This window comes from Thamnophis elegans, chromosome Z (assembly GCF_009769535.1).
Source record: "Thamnophis elegans isolate rThaEle1 chromosome Z, rThaEle1.pri, whole genome shotgun sequence".
Classification (NCBI taxonomy): Eukaryota; Metazoa; Chordata; class Lepidosauria; order Squamata; family Colubridae; genus Thamnophis; species Thamnophis elegans.
Genome location: NC_045558.1, coordinates 62,920,644 through 62,937,177, shown reverse-complemented (window position 1 = coordinate 62,937,177; position 16,534 = coordinate 62,920,644). Strand labels below are relative to the sequence as shown.

The window sequence follows — 16,534 nt, the reverse complement described above, 5'->3', positions numbered from 1 at the left end:
GGCCTTGGTCCGCTCAGCCTCTTTGCCTAGCCAGTACACACCCACCACCTCTCCCCTCACCCATGTTTTGTTTTCACATGTGCACTTCCCCCGGGATCGGGTGGGATAGGTTGGGCAAAATATCACGGGATAGCCCCTTTAATTTTTCAGGACAGCCCCGCAGGCCGGATCTAGCCCCGGTCGAGTTTGACACACCTGTTCTAGAGCCTTCTCTTCCTGCCTGATTCACCTTCACTCCTTCCCTTACATGCTCCCTCCCTTCTCTCTGTTTAGATTTTGACCTCTTCTCATCTCTAAGAGCTGGTGAAAGAGCTGTCTGCTGAAGAAGTTCATTATCCATCTCTGTATGAATGTACCATATTTTTGGAGTATAAGACACACTTTTTCCTCAAAAGAGGCTGAAAATCTGGGTGCGTCTTATACACCGAATACAGCATTTTTTGCCTCCCAGAGCTTTGGCCCTTCACCAAAATGGTCGTGCATGGCCTTATGGAGACTTTCAGAGAAATCCTGGGGGCTGGGGAGGGCAGAAATGACCAAAAAATGGGTGTTTCCCCATCCCCCACAGCACTCTATAAGCCTCCATAAAGCTATGCATGCTTTTTTTTTACAAAAAACGGGCCCGTTTTTGCAAAAAACAGGCCATTTGTTGCTCGTCCCCCCCCCCGAGCACTCTGCAAGCTCCCCCAAGGCTATTTATGCCTTTTAAAAAAACAGGCCTGTTTTCAGGAGGTTTTTCTTTCCTTTTAGAAAGCTCTTTAACTGATTGATGAGCATTACATTGATCAAGTGCCAGCAGAAACAAAGTCTTAGGTGCTGCAGATTGTCAGTGATTTCCTTCTCCAGCACATGGATAAATACACCTGGAAACATCTCCTACCTAACTACTGTCTCTCTCTCTCTCTCTATCCCTCTATCTACTACTTACTCTCTTTCTCTCTCCCTACTATCTACTGTATTTCTCTCCCCCCCCCTACCTAGGTACCTACCTACTCTCTCTCTCCTACCTATATACTGTATTTCTCTTTCTCGTTCTCCTCTCTCTATCCCTCTACCTACAAACCTACCTACTCTCTCCCTCTCCCTATCTACTGTATGTCTCTGCCATTCTATTTCTCTCGCTACCTTCTGCCTACCTACCTACTCTCCTACCTACTTATTTTATTTCTCTCTCTCTCTATTGCTCTCTCTCTATCCCTCTACCTACCTACCTACACTCCTACCTCCTACTGTATTCTCCTCCTCTCTCTTTCTCCCTAGCTATCTACTGTATTTCTCACTCTTTCTCTCTATCCTCTACCTACCTACTTTTTTTTAATTTGCCTCTTCAAAACCTTGGTGTGTCTTATACTCTGGTGCGTCTTATACTCCGAAAAATACAGTAAGTCCTTCAGTCAGATGCAGAAATGGAGTTGAAATATTCATAATTTCAGCTCCATTTCTGCACTCTGCCAAAGGAGTTCAGCTCCCCTTGGCAAGTGACTTTTCAGCCATCCTCCGAAGAGGGAGTGTTTTTTTAACAAGTGGCAGCAGATCGTAACCTACCCTGCTGGTTTCTTCATTGATTTTTCTGGGTAAAAATGACAAAAGATTGGAAATGGCAATTACATGATCGCGGGGAGCTTGTCAATCAGTCATATGCAAATAGATTACAAAGCAATCAGATCACAATCATGTGACCATGAGGATGACAATGCAATGTTCTATGATGACTGAAAAGTGCTTTATGGACCATAAAATACCCTTTTCAATGGTATTATAATTGTCCATAATTCGGGACAATAGTTAAACGGCTGTAAGTTGACAGCTAACTATAAAGAAGCTAAAGAGTTATTACGCATATTATTACATCAATCAGCTATACTCCCATCTTTATGACAAACCAAATAATTGTAATTGTAATTATTGCTAGAATCTCTTAAGAATCAATATATTATATTAAAAGGGAAAAACAGAGAACCACAAAAATATTGGATTGTAGTATCCATCTCAACATACCTCACCTCTAAATCCATATGTAGAAATACTAGCTAGATCATCAAAAGTTTGCAGTTTACTTGTAGTGAATCTTTCACACACAATATCCAAGTCTTCCTTCTATAGAAGAAAACCACATCAGTGTTTTTTAAACCATATTCTTATATAAAGTCTAGTAACTAAACAATCAAGTACTTTACTCACCCTAATTCCAGAACCGTTATCTTGTACCTGAATAAGTTTCAAACCACCATCTTTAATTGTCAGCTGGATGTTGGTGGCTTTAGCATCTAAACTAAAAACAAATAATATGTTGTGAGATATTGCCAATCCAATGACATTCTACGTGAATGTTTAGAATAGGTGCATGAAATTCTAAATAGGCAACAATTTATTCTCATTATACAGATTATACACATTGAGGTAGTCTTTGGATTATGACAGCAATTGGGACCAGAAACTCTGCCATTAAGTGACATATCATAAAGCAGAAGTTTCAAACTGGCAACCCACAGCTGAATGAGTCATGTGCAGGCCATGCCAATCCCAGCTCTGCAAAGGAAATAAATGTTGTGAAATATCGTGATGGCAACTTGACACAATGAGTTTGACACCTGTATCATAAAGTATAACATTATATCACTATATCACTTAGTCATAGCTATTCCAGCAGTCCTAGTCGCCAAGGACCACATGGGATTCTAAGTGAAAACCTCACATAATTGTGACTTCCAATTTCCGACAGCTTCTTCAGTGACTTGGCTCAGAAAAAAAATCAGAAACCACATCATGTGATCACAGCTTGCTATTATGTCATAATTGTGAGACAAGTCCTAAGTGTCTGAATCATGGATATGTTACCACAAAGATGCCACAACAACTTGATCTCCAAGGAGCCATTCAAAAACTTCAACTGATGCAAAATGAAGTTACGTGGACATTCTAACTACTCTAGACATGTAATACCATTATTATATGTGCTGCACTAGTTGCCAGTTTTTTAGGTACAATTCAAGAGGCTGGTTTGGGCCTGGGTTATCTGAAGGACTGTCATTTTCCAAGAACCTACCAGCACAATTCGATTCAGCAGATTGGGCAATGCTGCAGACCTCATCAGACAATGAATTTTGATTGGCAGGAAATCTGCTACAGCCTCTGTCTTGTGGAATACTCTCCCAATGGAAATTAGAATGAACTTGGTCATGTGCCCAAATCTACAGCTCTGAATATGTTAATGACACTGTCTCTTGGTTTTACTATGATTAATTCTTGGCTGTTATATATTTTCTGGATGTTTTAATTGCTTTATTTTGATTGTTCTATAATTTTAGAATTGTAAGCATACTAGAGTCACTTGGTTGAATTGGATGGCTACAGATAAGGAAGGAAGGAAGGAAGGAAGGAAGGAAGGAAGGAAGGAAGGAAGGAGGAAGGAAGGAAGGGTTCATCTTATTTACTGTGCTTGTGGTGGAATGTATTCTAGATTCCCAAGAGGGATGACTTCCTGGGTGGGACTTACTGATGGAAGCAGCTAAACATAGCTGCTCCCGAGTTACCAGTCGCGTTATCTGTTTAGATGATCATCTATCAGACATCTGACAGACACCTTACTCTTCGGGCAAGAAGGGAAGGAGAGAAGTTTTGTCGAGCAAATGCCTTTCTGATCTTTGCAGCTTCTGTGTCTGCGAAGAGAAGGGGGGCCAGCTGAAGGCAGAACTGTTCCGTGCTGGAAATCTCAAGCTGCTTTGCAGCACAAAGTAAGCGTTCCTCCCACTCAGAACAAAGATTGAATTACTTGATTTCAAAACGAGCGAACTCGTATGCGAGAGCATTGTTTATTTAAATCCTAGCTTCTTTTTTACAAGATCCTCTTCCGTTATTCTATCTATTTAAAGAGGCACTTAAAATGGCGACGAGCCAGTTGAATTGCTGAGTAACAATGTTTATCTAGTTTTACGGAGTTTCAAAACTTCAAAAGAAGGGAGTGACTTATTATTTTGCCTCATAGCCGGCCAACAGATCTTTACTAATTAGTTTCACTTTTAAAAGACTCTTTGCTAATATAGAGACATTCCAAACGGTGATGAATATGCTGAACTGTTTTGTTACGAGGCTTATTTTTTGAAATCTTCTGCAAAGTCCTACGAAGTTTTTTTAAAAAAAAAAAACTTCAAAATAAAGGGGTGATTTAGTACCTCTTTCCACAACTGTATAATGGGCCAGTAGAGTCTTCCTAATTGCTTGAAGATAAAACTTGGAATGGCCTCAAAACCAAATCCTAATTTGAAACCCCCTCCTTCAGCCCCCAGAAGGACATCGCCAATACTTGGTACAAAGTCGCAGCCACCGCCCTCTATGCCCCCTACTGGAGAGTTACTAACGACAGAACTCTTCCTGAGAGAACTGAGTGAAGCTCATAACATGCTGACAATTAAAGTGGAAAACAAACTGAAAGATTTTAAAGGGGAGATAAAAGGGGAGATAAAAGGGGAGATAAAAGAACTTAAGGAGGACGTGTATGATAAAATGGATGCCAGGGTTGCTAAAATTAAAGATGATATGCTGGGGCTTGTAACTGTACTGACAGAACATGTTTCAGGAGTTGAAGATAGTTTAGAGGATCTTAATCAAGCTAATACTAATTTGACATCGAAAACAGAGGTGGTGCAACAAAAAGTCGAAAATGCTGAAAAGAAATTATGATACAGTACAAATGGAACTCGCATTAAGAGTAAGGGGTTGCGGGAAGAAAAACAGGAAAACCTGAAACAGATTCTTTCAGAAGCTTTTGATAATCTGGTGGGAAGACAGGGGCTTGACTGGCAAATCGATAAAGTTTATCGTGTTAACTCTTGGGTGGCAAAGCAGAAGCAGCTTCCTCGAGACATTGTTATATATTTCACTACAAGAGAGCTCAGAAACACGATATTACAAGTGTCTTATAAAACTAAGCTCCAGATTGGGGGTCAAGATCTGACTGTTTTGAAAGAGATACCACCTCAAATGCTAAGAGCCAGGAGAGATTATGCCTTTTTAGTTGAAGAACTTAGAAATCGTCAGATACAGTACAGATAGGACGCGCCATTTGGCATCATACTTACACTGGACAGGCAAAGATATCGTCTCAACTCCGTATGGAAAGCCCGAGATTTCTACCATAATATTTTGAAGGTTGGACATCCTGCACGTTCTGGACCGAGAGAAAGATCACAAGAAAGACAAGACAGACAGCAAATCACACAACTACCAGATAAGATGGATCATCTCTCTTCTAGAAGCGCAAGGTGTTATGGAACAGAGACCTAGCCGTATGATTACTAGACGAATGGAGCAACAAGTTAAAATGCAACAACCGCAACAATTACCGGCTATCGATCAAGGAGCCACAGCAACAACCTCAAAAGCAATGGGAGGAGCTAGGCCAAAGGTTAAACAGGCCATGCAGGAGGCTCTAAAAAAGCTTCAGCTTTCAGCTTTCAGATGACAACTAAGATTTTAACATGGAATGTCAACGGATTGAATTCTCCACAGAAGAGAAAGAAAATATTTCACTATCTTAAACAGTTCAAGAATGATATAATTTGTTTACAAGAAACTCATATTAAATCAACTGATCAAAAATATCTGAGTAACCCAAGATTCAGTCACATTTGTAGCTTCTGCTATGGAAAAGAAAAATGGTATAGTTGTATACTTAAGAAAAGGTATGAAAGCTGAATTAATTGAAGCAGATCCCTATGGAAGGTACATTGCATTAGATCTAATCCTAGAAGGGAAAAAGACATTGTTTTGGGGAATTTATGCTCCTAATCAACAGCAAGACGGTTTCTATAGAAATCTTCACGCTAAATTAGTACAGTGGGATTATAGGTCTTGTATATTAGTGGTGACTGGAATGGTGTTATAGATACCAAGAGATAAGAAGATTTCTCGCCCAAACACTAAGATACGAGCAAAACTACCTAAATCCTTTTTTGACATGATGGATGACTTTGAATTGAGAGATATCTGGCGAGAAAGAAATGCAGAGGAATATGATTTTACCTTTTTTTCTGATAGGCATCAATCCTTTTCTAGGATTGATTTCATATTAACCACTAATGATTTGCTTTCTAGGGTGAAGAAGACAAAGATTGCGGCTAGGGTCCTTTCGGATCATAACCCAGTTTGGATGGAATTGGGAGGGGTGGTACAGGCAAGAAGGTCTTGGAGATTGAATGAAAACTTATTTAGATATGAAAAGTATATCAATGATTGTAAAAAATTGCTAACTGAATACTTTGTTTTAACATGAATAAGGATACACCTATGGAATTTGTATGGGATGCAAGCAAAGCGTATATGAGAGGAGTATTGATAAATATAAATGAATCACATAGACATAAACGGGGTAAAACGAACAGAGTTGGAGGAGGAAATTAAGAGGAAAGAGCTGGAGTTAACAATGAATCCAGGCGATTCAAAGGTCAAGGAAGCAATCACCATATTAAAATCCCAATTTGATATGTTGATCTCTGACCAGGTAGCCACCAGTTTGTTATACGCAAAACACAATACTTTCTGTAATGCAAATAAACCTGGCAGGTGGTTAGCTTATCAGATTAGGGGGAAAAAAGAAAATTCGAAATATATCTAAATTGACCTACAAAGGGAAGGAGGTATTTCAACAGGATGAGATTCAAAAGGCATTTCGGGAATTTTTTACAGAGTTGTATAAGGGGATAAAATTAATGGTTTAGATATAGACAAATACTTAGATAAAGAAAAAATACCCTTAGTTAAAGAAGAACACAGGCAAAAATTGAATCAACCAATAACCTCAGGGGAAATTTTACAGGTAATTAAACAGTTAAAGCCAGGGAAGGCACCAGGCACAGATGGCTTAACAGCGGCTTACTATAAAAACTTACAGTTGGAAATGGTAGAACCTCTTAAGGAATTATTTAATAAGATTCAAACGGAAGGTAAGGTACCTCCTTCATGGAAGACAGCCTTTATATCTTTGATACCCCAAAAGATCAAGATACTATTCAACCAAAAAACTACAGACCTATTTCATTACTTAATGTAGACTACAAAATTTTTACTAAAATACTAGCAATAGGTTAATGCTGGTTATCCAACAATTGATACACGCTGATCAAACAGTTTTTATACAAGGGAGACAGATGAAAAGTATGTTAGATTAATTATTAATGCATCAGAATACTTGGGAAAGAACAATCAAATCCCTGCTGCGTTCATATTTCTGGATGCTGAGAAAGCCTTTGATCGAGTTAATTGGCAATTTTTGCTGAAGATATTGCAATCAAAGCAATATATCAACAGCAAACAGCTCAAATTATAGTCAATGGAAGTTTAACAGAATCCTTTCAAATTGGAAAGGGTACAAGACAGGGCTGTCCTTTGTCCCCACTATTGTTTATTATAACTTTGGAAGTATTATTGAATAAAATACGGGGCTTGGAGGGCCTAAAGGGAATTAAGGTTAGGCAGCAAGAATACAGAGTGCGGGCTTTTGCGGATGATTTGGTCATAATATTGGAACAACCGCAGGAATCCAGTATGGTTTTAATGAATACGATTAATCAATATGGTCAAGCATCTGGTTTTAAAATAAACTTAGGGAAAACGAAAATATTAGCCATAAATATGAATACTAAACAAAAGGAGAATTAGGAGGAATGTTAGGATGTGAGGTAGTCAAAAAGGTTAAATATCTTAGAGTTAATATTTCAATCTCAAATGGGAAATTATACAAGTATAATTATGAACCATTCCGGCATAGTATACAGATAGAGATGAAAAATGGGAGAAGTTACACTTATCTTTGCTGGGAAGAATCGCGGCAGTGAAAATGAATATCTTACCAAAATTTTTATTTCTTTTCCAAATGTTACCTATACTTTAAAAAAGATGTGAATCTTTTAGAATGGCAGAAGGGTATCAATAAATTTGTATGGGCAGGAAAGAAACCGAGAGTAAAGCTGAAAATAATGCAAGATATACACGAGAGGGGAGGCTTGAAACTACCCAATTTAAAACTATATTTTGATGCAGTGGTGTTGTCCGTAATTAGTGATTGGATCAATTTAACTAATGATAGGATACTGAACCTTGAGGGATATGATCTGGTATATGGTTGGCATGCTTACTTGTTATTTAACAAAAAACTGGACAAAAACTTTAAAAGTCATATCTTAAGAAATGTTTTACTGCGGGTTTGGAAAAAATATCAACATAAATTAAATGTATATACCTATGTGGGCAATTCCTAGACATGCAATTGAAAATATAAATATAGCACAAAACAGGATAGAATTACTTATAGACAGCTTCTTATTTTGGAAGGAGGGGCCCTACAATTAAATCCTTAGAGGTATTAAAAGAGGAGAAGCAGTTCAAACATGGTTCCAGTATGGGCAATTACAGGCCAGGTGGAAAAATAGATCAAAAAATTGGTTTTGTCCAAATTGAGGACAACTTATTTAAACAAATAAGAGATCAAAGTTTAATGCATATAAAGAGGATATATAATGTATTAATACAGATAGATTCAGAAACAGAGTTAGTTAAAGACTGTATGGTAAAGTGGGCTCAAAATATTGAAGAACCAATAATGTTGGATACATGGGAAAAAATTTGGGTAAGAAATATGAAATTTACACAAGCTCAAAACCTGAGAGAAAATTTTTACAAGATGTTCTATAGATGGCATTTAGATCCTAAAAAGCTGGCTTCTATGTATCCGAATTTACAACCCAAATGTTGGAGATGGTTCTCTTGATGCTACCTATTTCCATATATGGTGGACTTGCCAAAAGGTTAAGGCATTTTGGATAAAAATATGGTGGATTCTGCAAAATATCTTTAAAAGAAGGATAAAGTTTACTCCTCAGTTATTTTTGCTAGGTATAAATACTGACTTTACAGCGGTAGAGACTAATTTGATCCTGCACTTAATAACGGCAGCAAGACTGTTGGTGGCGCAATACTGGAAGAAGGAAGACCTGCCTACAACTCAAGAATGGACATTGAAAGTTACAAATTTAGCCGAGATGGCTAAAATATCAGCATATCTTAAAGATCACTCAAATGAGAAATATAAACGAGACTGGAAAAAATGGATTGACTATATACAAAATAAATACGGGACCAAGAAATTCCAGTTAGCTTATGCTTAAGATCAGGAATGATTTAAATTGTTTAAAGTTAGCTTAGCAAGAAGAAGCTAAGATCAATGTAGAGATGTTATTAATTTTTTTTATTTCTTTTTTCTCAATAGATTTTAGACTGTGTTTGTTAAAAATCTATACCGTGTACGGGTTCTGGGAAGTCAGGGGGGAAGGACGTAGGGGGTCGGGGGGAGAATGGGGGGAGGAGGGATATATATAGGCTAGACACGATGTGTTAGATCTCAATGCAATGTGACTTCACATGTATACTGTTTTTCTTTAATTTTTCTTTAAAAATAGGATAAGCCAAGTACATTAACATATAGTGGAAATACACCAAGGGGAGGAGGAGTAGGAAAGAAGGTGGGTAGAGTGGGATGGGAGAGAGGGTGGGGGGGAAGGTGAAAAGGAAGGGGGGGAGCGGATCTGGAGAGAGGAGTGGTAGAGGGGGAGGGGAAGTAAGGTAGAGGGGGATGATGGAGAAGATAGAAAGTAGGAGGGTGGTGGAAGAAAGAGGTGTATGGAGAATGGAAGAGGTATATTGGGCTTTTATTTTCTGCGGCATTGTTGACAAGAGGAATTGATGCAATTATTCTTTAATACTATATGGTGTATACATGTGAGTGTATGAAAATGAAAATGAAAATAAAATACTAAAGCACATAAAAAAAATAGATTCCCAAGAGGGAGGAACTGCATCCCAGAGAGCAAAGAGGTAGAGGAGCTTGGAACATTTGGTCTGCAAGAAGAGGATTAAAACTGTTTCTTCATAGCAATTACCAGAGAATCTCTGAACTTCTGCAAATACTTGCTTTAGTCTGGTAAGAGTCTGTGTATAGATAAGGTACAATAAAGAAAACTACTCAGATGTAACTCCACATGTCATTCTTAAGGCCTGACTGTGTCAAACCCAAGCCCAAATCTGACATGAGATCTAATCAAGTGCAGTTCTTTATTTGCTTACACCTAATAGAATCTGATAAGACAAAAGTTTCTAACCTAATAGATATATCCTGGGAGATTCAAAAGTATGGCTACTCTGAATTTTTTCTTACCTTCCCCAAACAATTGCTTGTTTTAGGCCTCTCACTGAAATGTGCCAAGGAAATCACAATGTAATTGCCTCCATCCCCTCTACTCCTTTTCCAGTTACACATTCCATCACATCCTGAATGGTTGTGAATACCTGTATGGCCTTTTCCCCCCTTTTCAGAAATGTAAAGCTATACACATGTATAAATTTATTTTAAATGAAACCTTCATACTTATGGCCCACTGACAGGAGTTAACAACATATAAGTATAAAGGAATTTAGAGCTGACCTTGGGCAAGATATAGGAAAGCAACTAAGGAATGAAGGAAGGAGCTTTATTTACTTACTTACATTTGCCTTATTTTTACAAATATTTTTTCATCACAATGTGAGGTGGGTTGATCTGTTGCTAAGAAGGGAACTGAAAACATAACACAGTTCAGAAATAGAAAAAAAGGGAGAAACTCAACAATATTTCCACCTTAATTTTGTTCTGCATAAAATGGGACAGAAAAAAACTTGAATAGGCTTCTAGTTTCTATTAAAATACTCTACAATAAAATACAGTGGTATTTGTGTTTCTTTTTTGATCTGCCCTACCTTGAAGGCCTGACATGAGTCTTGAAAGCCTGTTCTAATTTTTCTGTCCCAACAAATTCAAAGTGGGCTTATTTTGAGTTTCTTTCTTACACTACCAATACACTCTTCTCCAAAACTGTCCTCAGTAATTCGCCTTTTCCTGCTCGGTTAGCAGCTCTCATACTTTTTCTATCAGAATGTAGGTGAATTGTAAAAAAAAAATTCAGGAAGACATAACATCCCATACTATCCTCAAACCCAAAATTCCAGTAAGACATAACATCCCATACTATCCTCAAACCCGCCCTAAATTCAGATATATACTGTCTTTTATGCAATAGGTGTAATTGAAATATTCCACGCTAGGAACTATTTTTGCGAGTGTATGCTAGTACGCCCCTTGCATCCCTACAACTATTAGGAGCAACCAACCCCAGGGCCCACTGGGCATATTACCAGTTCTCGATCATCTCTTTAATGGCATTAGCGGGTCGCTGGATGACCTCTCCGGCTGCGATGCGGTTCACTACTTTCTCATCTAGCCGACGGATGACACCAGCTACAAGAGCCATGACAGGACTGAACACCGAGGTTGAACCGCGAGTATTGAATTGAGGGAAAGGAGAAATTACACGCTCAAACGCTCCGGTAGCTTGAAACTACGGAGGGGGGCGGGCACAGTACAAATAAGAAGGATCCAGGGAGAAAAACGCACGGTGCTCCTCGAATAAGGAAAGCGGGACTTAATTTAAAAGCCCGGGGAAAAATAAACCACCACCACCACCATCTTCCAAGGGCGCCAAAAAATCGACGGAGCACTATTGTTATAATCTCGCGCTAAAACTCCGGGATCGAACTCATTGTTGATTGGTTGCGAGGATGCCAATCAAACTTCCTGGTTCCTTTTTTTAAAGGAACGGTCTTCCGTCGAAAGAAAGACAAAGGCATAGAGAACGTTTCCTGTGGCTTTAAAAAATAATTAAGGTGGGCTTTACTAAGTAAGAGCTGTATAAAACTGCTCGGTTTATTTGCACACTAGTCTCCTGTAGGGTAGGATTTTTTTTTAAAAAAGTATTGTACATGAATTGGGGGAAATTTCTTGTAAGAGAAAAAAAAGACTCTTACTGATTAGTGGCTCTTTATTGCAAAATATCAGACAAGTTTGCTTCATCTATTTAACCCAAGCACGCGTTATTAATTTAAAAAAGACTTGGATAAACCCTATTCGCGTCGCCTTCTACCGAAACCAAACAATTACAATGAGATAAATGGCGACATTTCCAATTTACCAGGAATCAGTTTGCCTTCATTCAAAAAAAAAAGTCTGAGTCCCATTGCAAATTCGAATGTGCATAGTAGTGTTGCAGAAAATGACAGGCTTTAGACTTCTCGGGATACAGGAAATGTTTATTTGGCAGCCAGGTTCAGAAAGCTAGCATTGCAAGTTCTGAACCACCTTCATTATCGAAGCACACGTTGTTATACATTCTCAAAGACAGCGTAACTCGGAAATATTTAACTCATTTCCTATTGGTTACCTTGAGAGAAAAGCCTTATAAGGATAGGGTCTTGCTTCTCCTTTTGTTACAGATATAATATTGAGTATGTGTCTCTAAGCGAACTTTAGAGACCACCCTTGTGGTCTTGTGAGACTATTGAACTCTGCAGTTAGGCACTTGCTTCCTATTCTTTTGCAAGCTGCCACTATGTCTATGTGGCTTTTTAATATAGAAGTAAAGGGCCCCCAAGAGGTTGTCCAGCCTGACCCAGTAGGTTTCACACTTAATGTCCAAATCTCACTTTACGTCTTACTTTATCCCCACCCCCCCTTTTAGACTCTATTAATACCCACAATTGAGTCTAGCTTGTTAGATCAACAATATAAGCATGCAGGATACAGAATAGTAAAAAAGCAAGCATACAAGCAATACACATCTTAGAGCTTATCTTCCGGAATCACTTTCTCTATTTCTAAGAGTGCAATTTGAATATAGGAGCTAGTATCTGAAGCTTCATCTTCCTTGAGGGTATGTGGGATTAGGCTTTCCATTAACATTAACTCCTTTTCAGCCCGTTTTTTTTTTTTTAGACCTAATAACAAGCTGTTTAAGCAAGGGTATGTCAGCCTCTGATTTGCTATCGCTTCGGTTGCCATGAAACGGGGAGGGAGGGCATGGTATTTGGGAGGGGTTACTCATTGTGCTGGAGGAAGGTTCTGGAGTTTACCGGCTGATCGGACTACGCATGCGTGGGTGTTCCCGCCAGGACTAACGGCACCGACATTCCATCTTCCTGATGCCTTTTGAAGTTATCTCACACCTGACACTTGGAAGAATTATGATTGGACTGGAACTGTGATGCCAAGGGGTGGGGAATGGGCTATTTTATATATCAATTGCTTTCGCGCCTAAATAATCAGACTTCGCTTCGCTATGCCTTTAATCATTCTTAATTAGTAAAAGTACACTTGATTTCCACACATGGAGTCTCGTGGTCTTTCTTTCCTAATTAATTAATGGAGAGGTGTTGACAGTAAGCGAAGTCTCATCAACACCCTACCAGGAGGAATACAACCTTCCGTGGGGGGTGAAAACTACAAGAAGAAGAAACAGAGAAAATGTCTTCGCACGCTAGCGATGAAGAAATTGAAAAAGAGACCACTGATTTATTATTACCCGAGAAGTTGGTTGAGCTGGAAATAACGGGCCCTGCGACACACACACACCTCCGGTTGGTCCTTGTCGGTGGGACAAAGAGAAGATAGTGCAAGCTGGGATCCTGGCGTTACCAGAAGGAAACATCAGGAAAGGCCGTTTGAAGCGGGGCCGAACGAAGACCCTGGGAAAGAGATCAGCCTGAAAACTTGGAACAGAGGTACTCTGGGCAAAGATTCGGGGAGGGAGAAGAGGCCGAGAGGGGGTGGGAGCAAGAAAACCCACGGACAGCTTCACCCCCCCCCCAGCCAGGGGTGCTGCCAGGCCAGGGGCCCCACCCCCCAGAAGACGCAGAATGGCTAAAGTCCCCCCCTTAACTGTAAAGTATGATGGAAATCCTAAGAAGCTGGGGTTTTTCATTATGCAAGTTTATAACTTCATGGAAATTTATGGGCCCGATTTTGAATCAGACGCCATGAGAGTGCGGATGATATTACTTGCTTTGGAAAACGAAGCCGCTGATTGGTGGATGGGTTTGCACCAGACCAACTCCCCCCTCCTGAGGAATTTTAATGCGTTTATGGAAGCGTTCAAGAGGATTTGATGACTCCCTAACTGAGAACGGGGTAAACTGAAATTTATGACCCTCACACAGGGAGATAGGCCGGTGACTCAGTACATTCAGGAGTTTCAACACCTTTGTAATTATATGAGATGGAGTGAGGAAGCCCTTTTGGATAAATTTGCTTTGGGCTTGGATGAGGACATTTATCAACAATGTGTTAATCGCCACCTTCCTAAGTGCCTTACGGATTGGTATGAAAACGCAGCTGATATTGAACTTGATTTAATTAGACTCCGATGTGCAAAAGAGAGAGGAAAGGGAAAGAGAAAAAGCAGCGAGATCTTCCCCCCCAACCCGCAAACCCCCTTTCGGAGTGAGAAGCGACGGTAGAGGATGCCCCACAGGAAAAGCTAAACCATTCACATGCTTTTGTTGTGGAAAGGGAGGCCATCGCGCGCCAGAATGCCGCGCTAAGCTTCCCACGACCACCTCAACCCCTGCCAAGAGGGAGGGGAGATCCAGCAAGGCCCCAGACAAGAAGAAAAAAGAAGCCGCGTTCGCTGTGGATTCCACACCCCCGCGTTTCGGACAGGCCCTGGAGGGAGAAGCTGACGATCCCACCAGCTCCTCTGATGACTCCGATGACGACGCCTCGCCTCGCTGGGTGAGTTCAAACAAAGGCCCCATGCTAATCCCAATAGAATTAAGGATTCCACCCGAGGGGGTGTCAGAACGCCTTCCCGCCCTCCTTGGTTCAGGCTGTTCCTGCTCAATGATCAATCCTGCTATGGTGGAGAAGCTAGGCCTCAAGTTAAAAACTTTGAAAACCCTATTGTCTTTTGCCAGATAGATGGGTCCATAGCAGGGGGGGGGGCGCCCATTTCTATACTGAACCTCTAGAGATGAAAATGGGCTCCCACACCGAACTAATCTCCTTTTTGTGGCTCCCGGGATGGACAGGCCCCTCATTTTAGGCCTCCCTTGGCTCCAGAAATGGAACCCTCACATAAATTGGAGGGAAGGTTGGCTGCGCATTCGCACGAAGACACCTCCGGAGGGGGAGGGCGCTTCCTCAGAGCCTCTTAGCTGCAGTTCTGATTTGGCCGCCAGAGGGCAGGAGAGGATTGAAGGAGAGGAAAAAATTCCAAAAGTGTATTGGGACCTGAGAGGAGTTTTTAGTGAACAATCTTCAGATAAACTTCCACCCCACAGACCTACTGATTGCTCAATCGACATTTTGCCCGGTGTCCAGCTTCCAAAGCCCCAAATTTATTCCATGTCGCCTAGGGAGATGGAGGAAATGAGAAAATTCATCGATAAAATTTGGAACGGGGTTTCATTGAGCCTGCGCAACCAAAGGTAGCTGCCCCTGTATTATTCAGAGAGAAGAAAGATGGCTCCCTGAGATTGTGTGTTAATTTCAAAAATCTTAATGGGATCTCGGCCCAAAACCTCTACCCGCTGCCATTGATGAAGGACATGTTAGCCCAATTGGGAAAGGGCCGCATTTTCACTAAACTGGACCTCAGAGAAGCATGTTATAGAGTCCGTATAAAGGAGGGGGATGAATGGAAAACTGCGTTTAACTGCCCTCTTGGTTGCTTCCAGTTCCGGGTCATGCCTTTTGGCCTGCAGGGGGCGCCTGCAGTTTTCATGCAATTAATGAAATCTTGCACGACCACCTTTACAAGGGCGTTATCGTATATTTGGACGATATCCTTATCTATACTCAGACATACGACGAACACGTCGCCTTAGTACGCACTGTGTTGAAAAAACTCAGGGCCGCTGAACTGTATGCCAAATTGTCCAAGTGTGAATTTCACCAGGCGAAGATTGACTACCTAGGATATCGCATCTCTCCCGCCAGCATTGAGATGGACCCTGGGAAGGTCACTGAGTGGGAGGCGCCCCGAACACGCAGACAATTGCAAAAAATTTTGGGTTTTGCTAATTTCTACCGTCAGTTCATTCCTTCTTTTGCCAAAATTGCGCTTCCTATCACGAATTTGTTAAAGTCCAAAGGTGGGCCTAAACCTAAGCCTAGTAAACCACTGGATTGGACCATGGAATGCCAAGCTGCCTTCGAGAAACTGAAACGCCTCTTGCTGCAGAACCTGTCCTGAAGCATCCCGACATGGACAAGCCTTTCGTCGTTCAAGCTGATGCCAGTGATGTTGCTGTTGGGGCCGTCTTGCTACAAGCCAACGACCAAGGTAATTTGCAACCTTGCGCTTACACCTCCCGCAAGCTCACGGACACTGAAAGACGTTGGGCCGTTTGGGAGAAGGAGGCATTTGCAGTCCGATGGGCTCTAACCACGTGGTGCCATTTTCTGGAAGGCGCTAAGCACCCGTTTGAGGTGTGGACTGACCACAAGAATTTGGAGGCTTTGAGGACCCCACGCCGTCTATCTCCTAAGCAGATGCGTTGGGCCCAACATTTCAACCGTTTCAACTTCACGCTCAAGTACATCCCTGGGGGGAAAAATTTCATGGCTGACGCTTTGTCCAGACTCCCTCAATACAACTGTTCTAAACTGAGTATTGTT

General features: G+C 40.8%; 1 protein-coding gene across 1 annotated transcript in view; it reads right to left on the bottom strand.

The window, feature by feature from the left end:
• Nucleotides 1–11,591, bottom strand: part of MLH1 (mutL homolog 1) — a 98,204-nt gene extending 86,613 nt beyond the window's left edge. Inside the window, exons 1-3 of the mRNA XM_032235185.1 lie at nucleotides 11,221–11,591; nucleotides 2,182–2,272; nucleotides 1,999–2,097 (exon numbers count right to left, since the gene is read on the bottom strand). Coding sequence (XP_032091076.1) covers nucleotides 1,999–2,097; nucleotides 2,182–2,272; nucleotides 11,221–11,336 — 306 coding nt within the window. The 5' untranslated portion in view covers nucleotides 11,337–11,591. The remainder of the gene's footprint in view (nucleotides 1–1,998; nucleotides 2,098–2,181; nucleotides 2,273–11,220) is intronic.
• Between the last annotated feature and the right edge of the window lie 4,943 nt (nucleotides 11,592–16,534).